At 41.9% G+C, this 17,247-nt stretch overlaps 2 protein-coding genes and 2 long non-coding RNA genes across 12 annotated transcripts; 3 read left to right on the top strand and 1 right to left on the bottom strand.

Annotated features, from left to right (window-relative positions):
• Positions 1-934: 934 nt before the first annotated feature.
• Positions 935-4,741, top strand: LOC139773237 (brefeldin A-inhibited guanine nucleotide-exchange protein 2-like). Of its 5 annotated transcripts, none has more exons than XM_071707532.1 (7): positions 935-1,416; positions 1,817-2,595; positions 2,780-3,013; positions 3,124-3,380; positions 3,483-3,695; positions 3,776-4,161; positions 4,231-4,741. In XM_071707532.1, exons 2-3 carry the CDS (start codon positions 1,950-1,952, stop codon positions 2,971-2,973), a joined length of 840 nt encoding a protein of 279 aa, XP_071563633.1. In that variant the 5' UTR covers positions 935-1,416; positions 1,817-1,949; the 3' UTR covers positions 2,974-3,013; positions 3,124-3,380; positions 3,483-3,695; positions 3,776-4,161; positions 4,231-4,741. The 5 variants fall into 5 exon arrangements, with proteins under 5 accessions (XP_071563633.1, XP_071563635.1, XP_071563637.1 ...); XM_071707534.1 differs by lacking the exon at positions 935-1,416 and adding an exon at positions 1,565-1,674; XM_071707536.1 differs by lacking the exon at positions 935-1,416 and having other exon boundaries at positions 1,681-2,196; positions 2,292-2,595.
• On the top strand, positions 3,671-4,269 carry LOC139773278 (GTPase-activating protein and VPS9 domain-containing protein 1-like). Its single transcript, XM_071707623.1, has 3 exons — positions 3,671-3,695; positions 3,776-4,161; positions 4,231-4,269. Exons 1-3 carry the CDS (start codon positions 3,671-3,673, stop codon positions 4,267-4,269), a joined length of 450 nt encoding a protein of 149 aa, XP_071563724.1.
• Positions 4,742-6,771: 2,030 nt separating the features above from the next.
• LOC139773240 (uncharacterized) lies at positions 6,772-15,334 on the top strand. 4 transcript variants are annotated; one of them, XR_011718309.1, is made up of 5 exons: positions 6,772-7,493; positions 7,766-7,816; positions 13,987-14,092; positions 14,192-14,316; positions 14,569-15,334. It is a non-coding gene; the product is annotated as an uncharacterized lncRNA (long non-coding RNA). The 4 variants fall into 4 exon arrangements; XR_011718308.1 differs by having other exon boundaries at positions 6,776-7,816; XR_011718307.1 differs by lacking the exons at positions 6,772-7,493; positions 7,766-7,816 and adding an exon at positions 13,698-13,845.
• Positions 14,814-16,295, bottom strand: LOC139773239 (uncharacterized). Of its 2 annotated transcripts, none has more exons than XR_011718304.1 (2): positions 16,172-16,295; positions 14,814-16,105 (listed from the first exon to the last, which is right to left on the bottom strand). It is a non-coding gene; the product is annotated as an uncharacterized lncRNA (long non-coding RNA). The 2 variants fall into 2 exon arrangements; XR_011718305.1 differs by having other exon boundaries at positions 14,814-16,055.
• Positions 16,296-17,247: the final 952 nt, after the last annotated feature.

Here is a 17,247-nt window from a genome sequence, read left to right as displayed (position 1 = left end):
ACGAGCTGACAGCTCGCCGCTACTCGAGACGCTATATTGGGATAAAAGTAGATAAGGAAATCTGTACTTCCGTAATTTTTTCTTGTTTTCTATATAAAATCGGAGTTCCCCTGAATCATTAATGTATCTACTGCAATTCTGGAGAAGGATTTTTAATTCTGTCAAATATTAACGACGCTACGTGCCGACAACAAAATGCCGGTAATACAGACGGCTCCAGCATCCCCTTAAGACGGTCTTAAATAACTATGAATACCGGCCATAGTCCTTCCTTGAGTAAGGATTCCTTGTTCCTCATTCTACACTTCAAGGAAGGTTAATGAAATGTAGAATAACTATAAATAATTAAGGAACAAGGAATCCTTATTCCTCAAGGAAGGACTATATGAATACGGCTATTATTCGAGTCATGGGCCGGTATTCATAGTCGGTTCTTATTTCAAGACCGTCTTAAGGGGATGCTAAGGGCCTGAGCAGAATAGCTGACTTATAATTTTAAGACAGTGTTTTATGCTTTAAATCTTTGTTTTTAGCAACGCACAATACTGTCTTATGTCTCAAGTCTTAAACGAGTGTACAAAGTGTCAACATTGTAAGACTTGAGACACAAGACAGTATTGTGCGTTGCTAAAAACAAAGATTTAAAGCATAAAACACTGTCTTGAAATTATAAGTCAGCTATTCTGCTCAGGCCCTAAAGCTAAGGCCGAACTTCCTCGACGTCGGTAATGTCAACTCTGTCAACTAAAGCAAAGGCCGAACTGATATTGGAGACCTCGCGTGGTGACAATGCGAAACTCCGGTTTCAGTGTTACCAACTAATTTCAGGTTCTATGAAGTGGTGTATGTCCGTACACGTACACACACCACTGAATTGCTCACACGGACGCACGGTAGAGAGACATATGACCTCCCGTAACTTAGCCGGTCAACTTCGACTTTATTAATTTTTTTTTTTTTTAATCGTTTGTTGGTCGTTTGTTGGTGATTGTTGGCCTAATTACAACGTTTGTTGGTTCTTAATTGTTTTTTAAATTAAAAAAGAAAAATTAGCCTTAAGTTAGCCGGAAAAATTTTATTTTTAATTTAAAAAAAGCCTAATCGATGCGTAATTGTTTGCTGATGATTGTTGGTCTAATTTTAGCGTTTGTTGGTTTATTATTAGTCTTAAAAACGAAAAAAAACGAAAAATTATCTCACATTAAAGTAATCGAAGATTGGTTTATTTGCCTACGACTTAAGGTTTATTTCTATCAATTTAAGGCTAACATCTATAAAACTGGCTATGAATACGGGCCTTAACATCGGCAGAAAATCATTCGTATGTATTTAGCCGGAAATAAACGTCTTTTTAAAGAATCTCTATATGAAATCGTTTGTATTTCGTATGAAGACTTTTGAAGTGCAATTGAAAAGGTTTGTGAGTCATTCGTTTAATTGTAATTAATTATTTATTTTTACACCATGCATTTAGCCGAAATAGATAAATTAATAAAAGTTTTTATATGGAATCGTTTGTATTTTGTATGAAGAGTTATGAAGTGTGATTAAAAAGGTTTGTGAGTCACCCAGATAATTTTAATTAAATATTTATAAACTCGGTAATTATATATAGCCGAAATATAGATTTTTAGTTATTCATGTTAAAAGAAGAAGGCGCTAGTGTTCCCGAAGGTCCGTCTGCAGTCAGAATTAATATAAACGTTTTAAAAATTATTTTATACTGAAATAAATAAATATACAGGCTATAATAAGCCTGTAGCTATAAGCGATAGTTGCTAATTAAGTTTGTCACTCATATATTTCCATCTTGCAGAGGACCTCCGTAACGAGATCAAAGATGTACCAGTTGTGCAGGGTGAAGAGGTTATCTCAAACGCCCTGCCATAGCCCAAGAGCGACTCAAATGTCATTACCGCTGAGAAGTACTTCTTGCCATTTGAGTTAGCATGTCAGAGCAAGTCACCGCGGATTGTGATGACACAGCACTGGACTGCCTGCAGAAGTTAATCGCATATGGCCATCTCACTGGCAATGTGCCTGATTCAACGGAGCCTAACAAGCTGCTGATTGTGCGCATTGTCGAGACAATTTGCGGTTGCTTCACCGGTCTACAGACCGATGAGGGTGTGCAGCTGCAGATTATTAAAGCTTTGCTGACTGTAATGACAAGCCAGCATGTGGAGATACACGAGGGTACGGTATTGTTAACAATTCGTACTGTTTACAACGTTTACTTGGCATCGCGCAACCTGATGAATCAAACAACAGCCCATGCGACTCTCACGCAGATGATCAACGTGTTCTTCGCGCGAATGGAGACTCAGGCGGAGGAAGAGAATGTGAGGCTTGATGGGGAACATCAGCAGACGGGTTCTGTCATAGCAAACGGCAAAACTGAAGCCAAGCTAAGTCCAGAGAATGCTCCTGGTAAATTAAAATTGTCATTGAGAAATCGTAGAGGTAAAGCAATCCGCGTGACGGACGACAGATGTTTCGATCGAGAAGCTGGTGGCGACGGCGTCGATGTGTGCAGGCACAGATTACGCAAGATTATGTTGGAAGATGTAACATCATCCGGTAATGTCGCGGGCGGTAAGATATTAATAAATAACTATTAACAATTATCGTATATTATTTTGTTACAATATAAACGGTTTCTGTTTTAATAGTTCTGTAGAATCGAATCGAAGATAAATCGGAAAGTAATGCTAAAAAAAAGGAAAAGTTTTCCTGCAAGTTTTAGACAGTAATAAATTGTTCTTTTGATTAATTTCAGATACTACCGATGATATATTAGCGAAATACAGAAGAAAGCCAAGCGCAGCTAGCGATACAGCCTCGGTCGAAAGCAATCAGTCCCGTACAAAAGAGGTGGAAGACGAAAGACTTTCAATCGATCCGAATAATGTAGAACTCTCTTATGCTTTTGCGGATGCTAAAAGAAAATTACGTATAGTACTTAGTACTTAGCACTGCTGACCTTCAACACATTCCATGGAATACTTCAGAGGTATATATTGTATTATTTTTTAATCATGGCGTACAAAACAAAGTGTGATTTTTTTATGGATTACTTAATTACTTAATGTTCAAATATTGGCATATAAAATTTTATTACAGAGACATTGTTGGTCGCAGAAAGAAAACGAACTGGTTGCGTTTTTACAACTACAATTGGCAGAAGCTATAAACCTGCAGGATAGGGCATTAATAGCTCATCTTCATGAAACTTTACGTTGCGTGCGTCTATTTAATGACAATGGATGTAGAAAGCTCTTCAAATCACTTCGAGAGGATTATCAAAAACGATCTCCTTATATCGCATATTTAATCAGATGTCGTCAAGGATTGCTGTCGACATTAGCTCACTTAGATAGGTACTGTTTATATATAAATATCATCTTTGTATGTAATGTATAAGTAAATGTAAAATATGTTTAAATGTAAGATGTTAATCGTTTAATAATAATATTTTCCAGATTATGCGTGCGAGTTAAGTGCGATCAGGATGCTATCAATAATCATCTTGTATCCGTTTGTGTGAGGGTATTTTTGGAAAAAAAAGGAGGCTTTCCTCCTGCGTTTCTGCGAAGAGTTTAAAAAGCTTACGCTAGCTGACGAGAAACAGGATCTCGTGGATAATTTTCTAGGAAAGGTCCACGCGGAAATGGACAACGATCCGATCTGGCAATGTACATGAATATAATTATTTATCTCGCAATTGATCTTAGCGGAGTGCTCAGAGACGTCTGAACTTACTTCTTACTTTCAGCGGCGAGCGCCAACCAGTTAGATTTGGCGAGAGTTGTGGTGGAAAGAACCGTCATGGCACGGGTATACCACAATGCGCTCTATCTAAATGAAGATGGAGATGTATATAGGGACCAGCTTCTTCAGGATCACATAAAAAAGTTGGCGAAAGTCGTAACTCCAAATCACAAGGACCTACGCATTCCAAATGTTTATCATTACGAATGTTCCTGGTCATGGGCGCAGGCTGAATTGGCTGTGATATCGGCGTATAAGACTCCTAGGGATAAGTTGCAGTGTGTATTTCGTTGCGCGACTACCATCATGAATCTCCTCTCCATGGCGTCGGAAAGAGGCATACCTGCTGCCGACGATCTGACTCCCGTGCTGGTCTATGTCATAATCAAGGTATGCGATTGAAAAGAGAATATGTGATTTTAGCAAGAAGAGTGATTGTTAACGTGTGCTTAATTTCAGACTAATCCGCCGTCGTTGTATCGACTGTTCAATATGTAGACAGCTTTTACGGGAATCGATTGGAGGGAGAGGAACAATATTGGTGGACGCAGTTCTGCGCCGCGATCGAGTTTATTAAGACAATGGATTAACAGTTTCTCAAGAGTATCACGATAAATAAGATTAGATTCGATGCTGGTGATAATGTAGAAATGTATCATAATCATAATTTGACGATTTCATAAAGAAGAAGACCAATATCTTGTGTAAAGCTAGCTGAACAGTTTTATGCTTCCAGTATCTTGATTAAAATTCTTAAATAGCCTCTTAAATAGTCTGTTAGTTCTTTCGCACGTTATTATGTAACATTAGCAAAGACTGAATATACGTAAAGTGTGGCTTTATTTTTATTTGTAACTCTATTGTACAATTTCGCAGGACATCGAAAAAAAAGAAACGTTTAGATATTCTATAATTTATGTGTAAACAATACAGAACTTATAGAGAATTGATAACCATTTAGCAGGATAAACTGTCTTGACGTACTCTTTCTACATGCGCACCTTCCCCAAGAGCCGAGACTCGAACCAGATCCTTGAAAAATATCGCCACTTTCGTAGAGCTTTTGTACAGTTTTACTCTAGGATTATGTATCAGGAATATCGCGAGAGAAAGAAAGACTTCGGAGATTTTTATCCGAATCGATCGACATAAAGAGAGCAGAGCATAGTAAAGAAGCTATAGCTTTCGAGAATTTGAACGCATAATACTTGTTAATACTATGAGCGAATTAGTTTACGTCACTCTGTCAAGCTTTAATATTAAATTACTAATAATATATCGATATCAGTAGTTTAATAATAATACATTTAAAAGCGTTCAATTTAAAAGCAGGGCAATCCTAATAAACGACTGTAAAAAAAATTCAAGATGGAACGCAATTAGCAACTATCGCTTATAGCTATACAGGCTTATAGCCTGTATATTTATTTATTTCAGTATAAAATAATTTTTAAAACGTTTATATTAATTCTGACTGCAGACGGACCTTCGGGAACACTAGCGCCTTCTTCTTTTAACATGAATAACTAAAAATCTATATTTCGGCTATATATAATTACCGAGTTTATAAATATTTAATTAAAATTATCTGGGTGACTCACAAACCTTTTTAATCACACTTCATAACTCTTCATACAAAATACAAACGATTCCATATAAAAACTTTTATTAATTTATCTATTTCGGCTAAATGCATGGTGTAAAAATAAATAATTAATTACAATTAAACGAATGACTCACAAACCTTTTCAATTGCACTTCAAAAGTCTTCATACGAAATACAAACGATTTCATATAGAGATTCTTTAAAAAGACGTTCATTTCCGGCTAAATACATACGAATGATTTTCTGCCGATGTTAAGGCCCGTATTCATAGCCAGTTTTATAGATGTTAGCCTTAAATTGATAGAAATAAACCTTAAGTCGTAGGCAAATAAACCAATCTTCGATTACTTTAATGTGAGATAATTTTTCGTTTTTTTTCGTTTTTAAGACTAATAATAAACCAACAAACGCTAAAATTAGACCAACAATCATCAGCAAACGATTACGCATCGATTAGGCTTTTTTTAAATTAAAAATAAAATTTTTCCGGCTAACTTAAGGCTAATTTTTCTTTTTTAATTTAAAAAACAATTAAGAACCAACAAACGTTGTAATTAGGCCAACAATCACCAACAAACGACCAACAAACGATTAAAAAAAAAAAAATTAATAAAGTCGAAGTTGACCGGCTAAGTTACGGGAGGTAGTCGAGCCGGGAGCCTTCGAATCCGGCCGAATGCCGAATCACGTTCGGCCGCTCTCGCCGCCCGCCGCCGCGCGTCGGCGAGGCACGCGGCACGCGGCACTCGGCAGTCGGCACCTCGGCCTCGGCCTTGGCAGTCGCAATACCGCGATCGCGACCGTTGAATGAGTCCGCCGATTTCGCAGCAACGTACGTGCAAAGTCGGCGCGCGGACGATCATTTCCATCGGCGAGACAGCCTTGATACTTGTTTTGCCGACGCTCGGAGTACCCTCACCTGCGGATATTACTCACAATCAGTCATTCTCCCGATAAATTTCGAACAGGTGTCAAGTGTTTGTGCTCCGTGCCGTGGGTGCTGATTCGGAACGCGCGCTCGTTCGTGCGATTGGCATTCCTGCTCCTCGTTTCGCGGGAATAATCGACGAGGCGCTCAATAATTTGCATCAAGTGTGTATCAAGTGTCGTGAATGAATTAATGTGTCGCTCGCTCGAGACGGAGATGTCGAGGGCGTCGAGGCGAAGGTACCTCGTACGGCAATTGCGAGTCGTGACGTGTCGTGAGTGATTTGTAGTTTCGTCGTGATATTCGCGGGCGATAATCGCTCGTCCCGGCCCGGGCCGCCATATGTCGCTGGACCATCGAATGTGCGTGGCATTCATTTACGCGGCATATCTCGAATCGTGTCGTGCTTTGAACGTGCTGTGTGCTGTGCCGGAATTGTCGTGCGATTATCCCCGATTCTTTTCGAAGAGCGGAAAGAGGGCCGAGTGACAACGTGAAATCGTATCGTGATTCAAGTAAATGATTCAAGTAAATAGCACGCTGTGATACAACGATACAACGCTCGTTCGTGAATATTTCTTATTTTTGTGACTCGTGTATTTCGTGCCGCGTATAATCGCGACTCCTTATCGTGCAAAGCATGCATTAATAGTACTTACCTTCGCGAGATTTACGTGCTCGATACCGCGGCGTAATGTGCATACGATATTCAATCTTAATTGTGGTTTTGTTTAATCAATCTATGTTACCTGTTTTTATATTACTACAGAGTAAAGTACTTCCTTCCCATGGGTACGACCTTGGCGAGGTGGGAAGGCCCAGTACCCAGTACGAGGATTTTACCCAAGCAAAACTCTTGTTCTGCTTGGATAAAAATTCAAAGACGGGGAAGCTAACGTACCCTCGTCCGCCGATTTAATTGAATAAACGAACCGCAGCCGGTTCGTCGCGTTTGCTTCGGGAGTGCCGTTCAAGTATAATCGGACTAAAGGACTTTTTTAAACGGGAGTGCCGTACAGTATCGCGCGAGAAAGACTTTTAATGAAATTAGTCCGCGCGCGATTGTAGTTTATTATCCGCGAGTGTTTCTCGCGAGTGTCCTGTGCGCGATGAGAGGAGGAAGCCTGACGTCCTGAGAGGAGGAGGAGGTCTGAGAGAGACATCGGGCCCCGGCGGAGCAACCTTGGGGTAAGTATCATCTTTTATCTGCATAAAATTAATAGTTTTTCCTCATTTATTCGGAGTTTTATTTCGATAAGCTAAAACTAATTAGAAAAAAAGAAATTATTTAAAATTTTATAAAAATTTATTTTTGTAAATATTTTTTCCGGAAAATAGATAATTATATCAGTGAATCTAATTGAAAGACGAATTTAGATGCGCGTAAAATTATGTGTATTTTTTGAAACATTTATCATTTTCAGCGCCTCTTTAATTTATATCTTTCGTTTTTGTTACAGTATCATCGTAGTTACGTGGCCGAATTACTCCGCCCGTTGCGCATCGGATCGGTGAGTGACGAATTTTTTACAATAATATGGGGTAACGAATTTGTGAGACCTATATTAGATATATTTATGTATTGTATCCACATAATAGTACTATAGATAAATGCGACTTCTTACAAATTCGTTGCTCTAAAATGGATAGACTAGATCAGACTAGGCTAAATAATTAATCCTGGAGCATCATCATTATTTATCGATTTATTGTGCTTACGGGAGAATGCATCCATAAGCACATACGTTATGTCGATGCATTATTTATTAATGCATCTAATGTTATTTGTATCGCAGAACATGCGAAGTATACCAGTCGCCTGAAATTTATAGGCAATTATTTAAATTTGGCAAATATACACGGAGAAAAAAATAATGTTGTATCAACAGCCTGAGTCTAATTGGAAATAATCTTGTTAATTCAATACATTATGCTTTTGTTTTAATGAAATAAAACAAGATTATTTCCAATTAGACTAATGCTGTTGATACAACATTATTTTTTCTCTGTGTATATTTTATTGAGGACGAGCATGGCCTAGTAGACAGCGCACTGGTCTATTGAGCCAAAGGTCCCGGGTTCGATTCCCGGTAGAGCTAGAAAAATTATATTCGCTCGTTCTCCTCTTCCGGGAAGATATAATCACGACGATTTTTATTAGAACGCGATTAACATAAAATTCTTTCATTTCTTGATAATATAATTCTGTTTTACTTTCCATTGCTGCTGTGTATTAATTCTTGGACGAATACATTAATTACGCGTATCATTGTAAAATTAAAAGCAAAATTAAGTCACTTAATTAAGATTTTATTAACGATCCAACGTAGTTGTTTATTTTTTTCCGATATGATTAACGCGCGCTTATTAACGATCGCAACGATTCGTAATCAACCGCAACATTATAATCATCTACCGGCGCTGTGACACGCGGCGCGACCTCCCCCCCTGCTCGCTCGACCGTATAAATCGGCGCGTTGTCTACCGGCGGCAGTGACACGCGGCGCGACCTCCCCCCCTGCTCGCTCGACCGTATAAATCGGCGCGTTGTCTACCGGCGGCAGTGACACGCGGCGCGACCTCCCCCCCTGCTCGCTCGACCGTATAAATCGGCGCGTTGTCTACCGGCGGCAGTGACACGCGGCGCGACCTCCCCCCCTGCTCGCTCGACCGTATAAATCGGCGCGTTGTCTACCGGCGGCAGTGACACGCGGCGCGACTTCCCCCCTTGCTCGCTCGACCGTATAAATCGGCGCGTTGTCTACCGGCGACAGTGACACGCGGCGCGACTTCCCCCCTTGCTCGCTCGACCGTATAAATACGCGCGTTGTCTACCGGCGGCAGTGACACGCGGCGCGACTTCCCCCCTTGCTCGCTCGACGCGGTGTTAGGGTCACTCGTGGTGGTTTTAGCCGGTAGGCTGCGGGGAAATGGCGGAACTTTAATGTTCTGCTCTCCGCAGAATCCGGCACTCCCCCCGCCCCGCCCCGGGGAAGGGGGGGTCTTCCTCCCGAAAGGGGGGTCACTGGTCACTCAAACCCCGGAAGAATGGAGGCACTCCCCGACCAGTGGTGCTCCCCGATCGGTGGCACAGCCACCGTGACTGGTTGCCACTGCTGACGGGTTGCCTCCAGGACGTCGTGGGGATTCCAGTGATGGAAGATTTCCACCACGTAAAAAAAAGAAAAAAAAAGCTACTTAGTTAAAACGTAGGGAATAATTTTTAATTCCTTTCAGCAATTACATTTCCATTAAGCGAGAAGAGTCAAGAAACATTTTGACTATATTGCAAAAACGTTGTAAAATTGATGCAATATAGCTGAAATGCTTCTTGATTTTTCTTGCTTAAGGGATGAAGTCACACTGCATTGCCACGAGTCTCAATGTGGCTCGAGTCTGCAAAAGACATCACGCTTGAAAAAAATTAAGCGTGTAAAAAATTTTGTCTGCTAAAGACATCACGCTGATAAAGTTAAGCGTGTAATAAATCTTCCCTCCAGGGGGTGGGGGGAGTCCTCCCGGACCCTTTAGGGGCACGGGGGAGCCCTCCACTACGGGTTTTGCGCACCCGGAGTACCCGAGCACACCAGTACCGCAATCTACGGCAGCCCTACGGGTCTGTCGTGGACCGGGGAGTCCTTTTAAGGACTCGCGAGGTAAGCGGCCTCTATAAAAAGTCCGCTCGGCTGGTCGGAGCCGTGAGAGAGGAGCTTAGGCTCTCCTAACCGACCTAAGGGAAGGAAAACCCTGACAGAAAACCTCCTAAGGGTCTGCCTTCGGCGACATCACGCTTTTCTCCAGTAGTGAGCGTGTAACAAGTAAATCCTCCTAAGGGTCTGCCTTCGGCGACATCACGCTTTTCTCCAGTAGTGAGCGTGTAACAAATAAATCCTCCTCCGGTCTGCCTTCGGCGACCTCACGCTTTTCTCCAGTAGTGAGCGTGTAACAAATAAATCCTCCTCCGGTCTGCCTTCGGCGACCTCACGCTTTTCTCCAGTAGTGAGCGTGTAACAAATAAATCCTCCTCCGGTCTGCCTTCGGCGACCTCACGCTTTTCTCCAGTAGTGAGCGTGTAACAAATAAATCCTCCTCCGGTCTGCCTTCGGCGACCTCACGCTTTTCTCCAGTAGTGAGCGTGTAACAAATAAATCCTCCTCCGGTCTGCCTTCGGCGACCTCACGCTTTTCTCCAGTAGTGAGCGTGTAACAAATAAATCCTCCTCCGGTCTGCCTTCGGCGACCTCACGCTTTTCTCCAGTAGTGAGCGTGTAACAAGTAAATCCTCCTCCGGTCTGCCTTCGGCGACCTCACGCTTTTCTCCAGTAGTGAGCGTGTAACAAGTAAATCCTCCTCCGGTCTGCCTTCGGCGACCTCACGCTTTTCTCCAGTAGTGAGCGTGTAACAAGTAAATCCTCCTCCGGTCTGCCTTCGGCGACCTCACGCTTTTCTCCAGTAGTGAGCGTGTAACAAGTAAATCCTCCTCCGGTCTGCCTTCGGCGACCTCACGCTTTTCTCCAGTAGTGAGCGTGTAACAAGTAAATCCTCCTCCGGTCTGCCTTCGGCGACCTCACGCTTTTCTCCAGTAGTGAGCGTGTAACAAGTAAATCCTCCTCCGGTCTGCCTTCGGCGACCTCACGCTTTTCTCCAGTAGTGAGCGTGTAACAAGTAAATCCTCCTCCGGTCTGCCTTCGGCGACCTCACGCTTTTCTCCAGTAGTGAGCGTGTAACAAGTAAATCCTCCTCCGGTCTGCCTTCGGCGACCTCACGCTTTTCTCCAGTAGTGAGCGTGTAACAAGTAAATCCTCCTCCGGTCTGCCTTCGGCGACCTCACGCTTTTCTCCAGTAGTGAGCGTGTAACAAGTAAATCCTCCTCCGGTCTGCCTTCGGCGACCTCACGCTTTTCTCCAGTAGTGAGCGTGTAACAAGTAAATCCTCCTCCGGTCTGCCTTCGGCGACCTCACGCTTTTCTCCAGTAGTGAGCGTGTAACAAGTAAATCCTCCTCCGGTCTGCCTTCGGCGACCTCACGCTTTTCTCCAGTAGTGAGCGTGTAACAAGTAAATCCTCCTCCGGTCTGCCTTCGGCGACCTCACGCTTTTCTCCAGTAGTGAGCGTGTAACAAGTAAATCCTCCTCCGGTCTGCCTTCGGCGACCTCACGCTTTTCTCCAGTAGTGAGCGTGTAACAAGTAAATCCTCCTCCGGTCTGCCTTCGGCGACCTCACGCTTTTCTCCAGTAGTGAGCGTGTAACAAGTAAATCCTCCTCCGGTCTGCCTTCGGCGACCTCACGCTTTTCTCCAGTAGTGAGCGTGTAACAAGTAAATCCTCCTCCGGTCTGCCTTCGGCGACCTCACGCTTTTCTCCAGTAGTGAGCGTGTAACAAGTAAATCCTCCTCCGGTCTGCCTTCGGCGACCTCACGCTTTTCTCCAGTAGTGAGCGTGTAACAAGTAAATCCTCCTCCGGTCTGCCTTCGGCGACCTCACGCTTTTCTCCAGTAGTGAGCGTGTAACAAGTAAATCCTCCTCCGGTCTGCCTTCGGCGACCTCACGCTTTTCTCCAGTAGTGAGCGTGTAACAAGTAAATCCTCCTCCGGTCTGCCTTCGGCGACCTCACGCTTTTCTCCAGTAGTGAGCGTGTAACAAAGTAAATCCTCCTCCGGTCTGCCTTCGGCGACCTCACGCTTTTCTCCAGTAGTGAGCGTGTAACAAATAAATCCTCCTCCGGTCTGCCTTCGGCGACCTCACGCTTTTCTCCAGTAGTGAGCGTGTAACAAGTAAATCCTCCTCCGGTCTGCCTTCGGCGACCTCACGCTTTTCTCCAGTAGTGAGCGTGTAACAAGTAAATCCTCCTCCGGTCTGCCTTCGGCGACCTCACGCTTTTCTCCAGTAGTGAGCGTGTAACAAGTAAATCCTCCTCCGGTCTGCCTTCGGCGACCTCACGCTTTTCTCCAGTAGTGAGCGTGTAACAAGTAAATCCTCCTCCGGTCTGCCTTCGGCGACCTCACGCTTTTCTCCAGTAGTGAGCGTGTAACAAGTAAATCCTCCTCCGGTCTGCCTTCGGCGACCTCACGCTTTTCTCCAGTAGTGAGCGTGTAACAAGTAAATCCTCCTCCGGTCTGCCTTCGGCGACCTCACGCTTTTCTCCAGTAGTGAGCGTGTAACAAGTAAATCCTCCTCCGGTCTGCCTTCGGCGACCTCACGCTTTTCTCCAGTAGTGAGCGTGTAACAAGTAAATCCTCCTCCGGTCTGCCTTCGGCGACCTCACGCTTTTCTCCAGTAGTGAGCGTGTAACAAGTAAATCCTCCTCCGGTCTGCCTTCGGCGACCTCACGCTTTTCTCCAGTAGTGAGCGTGTAACAAGTAAATCCTCCTCCGGTCTGCCTTCGGCGACCTCACGCTTTTCTCCAGTAGTGAGCGTGTAACAAGTAAATCCTCCTCCGGTCTGCCTTCGGCGACCTCACGCTTTTCTCCAGTAGTGAGCGTGTAACAAGTAAATCCTCCTCCGGTCTGCCTTCGGCGACCTCACGCTTTTCTCCAGTAGTGAGCGTGTAACAAGTAAATCCTCCTCCGGTCTGCCTTCGGCGACCTCACGCTTTTCTCCAGTAGTGAGCGTGTAACAAGTAAATCCTCCTCCGGTCTGCCTTCGGCGACCTCACGCTTTTCTCCAGTAGTGAGCGTGTAACAAATAAATCCTCCTCCGGTCTGCCTTCGGCGACCTCACGCTTTTCTCCAGTAGTGAGCGTGTAACAAATAAATCCTCCTCCGGTCTGCCTTCGGCGACCTCACGCTTTTCTCCAGTAGTGAGCGTGTAACAAATAAATCCTCCTCCGGTCTGCCTTCGGCGACCTCACGCTTTTCTCCAGTAGTGAGCGTGTAACAAATAAATCCTCCTCCGGTCTGCCTTCGGCGACCTCACGCTTTTCTCCAGTAGTGAGCGTGTAACAAATAAATCCTCCTCCGGTCTGCCTTCGGCGACCTCACGCTTTTCTCCAGTAGTGAGCGTGTAACAAATAAATCCTCCTCCGGTCTGCCTTCGGCGACCTCACGCTTTTCTCCAGTAGTGAGCGTGTAACAAATAAATCCTCCTCCGGTCTGCCTTCGGCGACCTCACGCTTTTCTCCAGTAGTGAGCGTGTAACAAATAAATCCTCCTCCGGTCTGCCTTCGGCGACCTCACGCTTTTCTCCAGTAGTGAGCGTGTAATAAATAAATCCTCTGCTAGGGTCACTCGTGGTGGTTTTAGCCGGTAGGCTGCGGGGAAATGGCGGAACTTTAATGTTCTGCTCTCCGCAGAATCCGGCACTCCCCCCGCCCCGCCCCGGGGAAGGGGGAGTCTTCCTCCCGAAAGGGGGGTCACTGGTCACTCAAACCCCGGAAGAATGGAGGCACTCCCCGACCAGTGGTGCTCCCCGATCGGTGGCACAGCCACCGTGACTGGTTGCCACTGCTGACGGGTTGCCTCCAGGACGTCGTGGGGATTCCAGTGATGGAAGATTTCCACCACGTAAAACAAAAAAAAAAAAAAAGGGACCTAGTTAAAACGTAGGTAGGGAATAATTTTTAATTCCTTTCAGCAATTACATTTCCATTAAGCGAGAAAAGTCAAGAAACATTTTGACTATATTGCAAAAACGTTGTAAAATTAATGCAATATAGCTGAAATGCTTCTTGATTTTTCTTGCTTAAGGGATGAAGTCACACTGCATTGCCACGAGTCTCAATGTGGCTCGAGACTCCTATCTGACCCGGAGGTGGAGGTGGATTTTGCGGCCGGAACAGCATGAAAGAAAGTGGTGAGTGTAATTGATTTTCACGTACTATGTCACTTATGTCCAAAAATTTTCTATCTCTTCTGTCTTTACTTAATCGAATCGTTCATTTGAATGTTTCAGAAAATAACGACGCAGAAGGTGACATCGGAGCAGCGAGGGAATCCTGCGTAGCTGACATTCCGAGCACTCTGAGAGGAGGAGGAGGCCTAGGATAGGCATCGGGCATCGGCGTACCAACACTTCTGGTAAGTGTTACTTTTTATTTTTTTTTAAGATATAGAATCCCTCTTTGTGCTTATTCAGTTCTTACATTAAACCGTGTTTCGGAATTTAAATTAGTAAAAAGAAATATTTTGAAAAATTTGATTCAAGTTGATTCTAACGTAGAAACCTTTTTCGAAGAAGTAATTTAAAATATAATATTACTCTGAATAACGAATAAGATGTTCGATTCGCGTGACACGTATTTAATCGATTCGATTATTTTTATGTTACAGAAAATGTCCACGCGGGAAGGAGCAACGTTGCTTCGCATCGAGGGAACACGAGGGACATCCCGAGCAGCCTGAGAGGAGGTGGAGGCCAGGGAGAGGCATCAGGCGCCGGCGGAACAACATGCGGTAAATATAATTGGTTTATATATATTGTGTTTCGCGGAAAGTTTAATTAATCGGTTTTTCAATCGAATAGTAGGTTTACCATTTGCGGTTAGGAAATATAAATAATGTTCTCTTCTCATAAATATTTGATCACGACTATTTATTATACTGTATTTTTGTCCTCGCGTTATTATTTGTTTTTCAGTTCTGTCCAAGGTCTCGTCTGTAATCGTAAGTTCATTGAATGTTGTGTCTATATCTTCTTCACTGTCGCTGTCTCCTTCTTCCTCACTTCGTTCTACCTCCTCTTCTTCCTCGGAGTCGCCATCGTCAGTAACTTGATCTTCCTGGTCGTCTTTCGGTTTGTCGTCGTTGGTTCTTTCCTCTGTAATTTTCGTGTGGTCCTCGCAATAATTTACATGCGTAGGCTTATTTTGATAAATCTCATAATTTTCACAATCTCCTGTTAAACTATTTAGTATTTCTAAAAGATTAGATGGTACAGTTATTTGTGAATTTAAAGTATTTATATTTTCATTGTCGCTAATTAAAGAATTCATGTCATTGTTGTTAATGTTTTCTAAGGATGTTTCTATTTCAAGTGTTTCGTTTTGAGTGTTATTTATAATGTTTGACGATTCTAAAGGTGAAGATTCAGTATTATTTATCTGATTTATTGGATCATTGTGCATTTCTAAAGATTCATTATTATTTATCTGATTTATTGAATTATTGTGTATTTCTGCATGGACTATGTGTTCAATAAACGGCGGTTCTTCTAATTTTTTCTTAGTAAAAGGTATGCTTTCTCCTTCCGATTTCTCTGCATTACGTGTTTGCATTCCTGTAACTACCGGCTCTGGTTCTTCTATCATCATTCCCCTTCTTGGCGAAACTGGCAAAGGTTTAGGATTAGCATTTCTTTGTCTTGCTTCATCATCTTCTGGGCACTCTTCTATTAATTTTTATATTTAATCATACAGATTTCTTATCAAAACACTGATTGCGTCCTTAAAGTAAAAGGATAATTGTATATTTATTTTAACTAAAAACGTATTTTGTTCTAAATAACATTAGTATTAACCCTTTAGGGGCCACACATCGATCCCGTTCGTCCCTGATGAAAGTTTTTTACTTTCTTTTAGTTTTTTTATTTTTTTTAGTTTTTTTAGTTTTCTTTTTTGACTGTACATAATTATGTACACAGCCCGCTAAAGGGTTAATTTTCTGGACCTTGAGATATAATACATTGTTTAATGGCACTGTCATGGGTCCTCTTGGATCAATTTTTACTGGTATCGAAGTTTTCTCGCACCGTGTCACCTTGTATTTACTCAATATTATAAGCAGGACTAACCTCGTTTGAACAAGTCCGAATTTCTCGGCTACAAAATATATAAGTGTATGTAGTCTATATTATGTTGATGAAGAAGAACTGAAGAAATATGTATTAATATCTTAATGTAGGATATAGAGATTATATTAAAATCGATTTTCTTACCCATACAAAAACGTTCGCCTCTTCCGAATGGGATATAGACGTCTTCCGGTATGTTACGTTTGTTCCTCTCGTTAAATCGCTCCGGATCAAATATATTAGGATTGCGGAAATATTTTGAATCATATATGTATTGACGCGGGTACTTATTAGACGTGGCAATTTACTGCATCTCTTGCACCTCAAATAATTTTTTTCTTGTAATGTAAATGAATGATGTAAAACTCTTTCAAAGGATCTATCCATTCTTGATAGGGTAAAATAATAACTTCTATAACAAATGCAATAAATATTAAATTTATAGTATTGATTTATATAACTAATTTTATTCTGTCCTTATATATAGAAAAATATACACTCAGTCTTAGCATCAGAGTAGAGGGTAACGCAGCTGATGAACAGTATAGATAACAAACTGAATAAAAATCTTAATTATTATAACATAATGATATATTAATAAGATTTTTATTCAGTTTGTTATTATATCTATACTGTTCATCAGCTGCGTTACCCTCTACTCTGATGCTAAGACTGAGTGTATATTTTTCTATATAAAGACAGAATAAAATTAATTATATAAATCAATACTATAAATTTAATATTTATTGCATTTGTTATAGAAGTTATTATTTTACCCCATCAAGAATGGATAGATCCTTTGAAAGAGTTTACATAAAAAGCTCAGCGTTGGAAACCTCATATTATTCATAATTCTCCATTATTTGTTTAAATCTACGCAGGTTCCTTTTCAGTAAGATTGATAGTCTGAAGTAATAGGTGATGGCAAAAAATCTGAAATTATTGCACTATCATGCAGAAGCACTAAGAATTTAAATATATATTTTTATGCATATTAAAAGATATATTAGCAATCAGTCTAATTAGAAAAAAGATGTACCAGATAATAAAAAAGAAATTGTATATAAAAAATGGTTTCTAATATGTATTCAGAGAATGTTGATTTATCATATTATTCTTTCAAACTTGCTTTCCTCCTTTTGAAAATTTACACCAAGAGAAACTTTTGTAACATATTACTTTGTATTGATTTTTTTTAACATCTTTATTTCTTAAAAAGG

Source organism: Temnothorax nylanderi, unplaced genomic scaffold, assembly GCF_030848795.1.
Source record: "Temnothorax nylanderi isolate EJ_2023f unplaced genomic scaffold, tnyl_v1.0 TNYL_tig0059_pilon, whole genome shotgun sequence".
NCBI classification, from domain to species: Eukaryota; Metazoa; Arthropoda; class Insecta; order Hymenoptera; family Formicidae; genus Temnothorax; species Temnothorax nylanderi.
The sequence above is the reverse complement of the archived record's forward strand: the minus strand, read 5'-3'. Positions and strand labels throughout refer to the sequence as shown.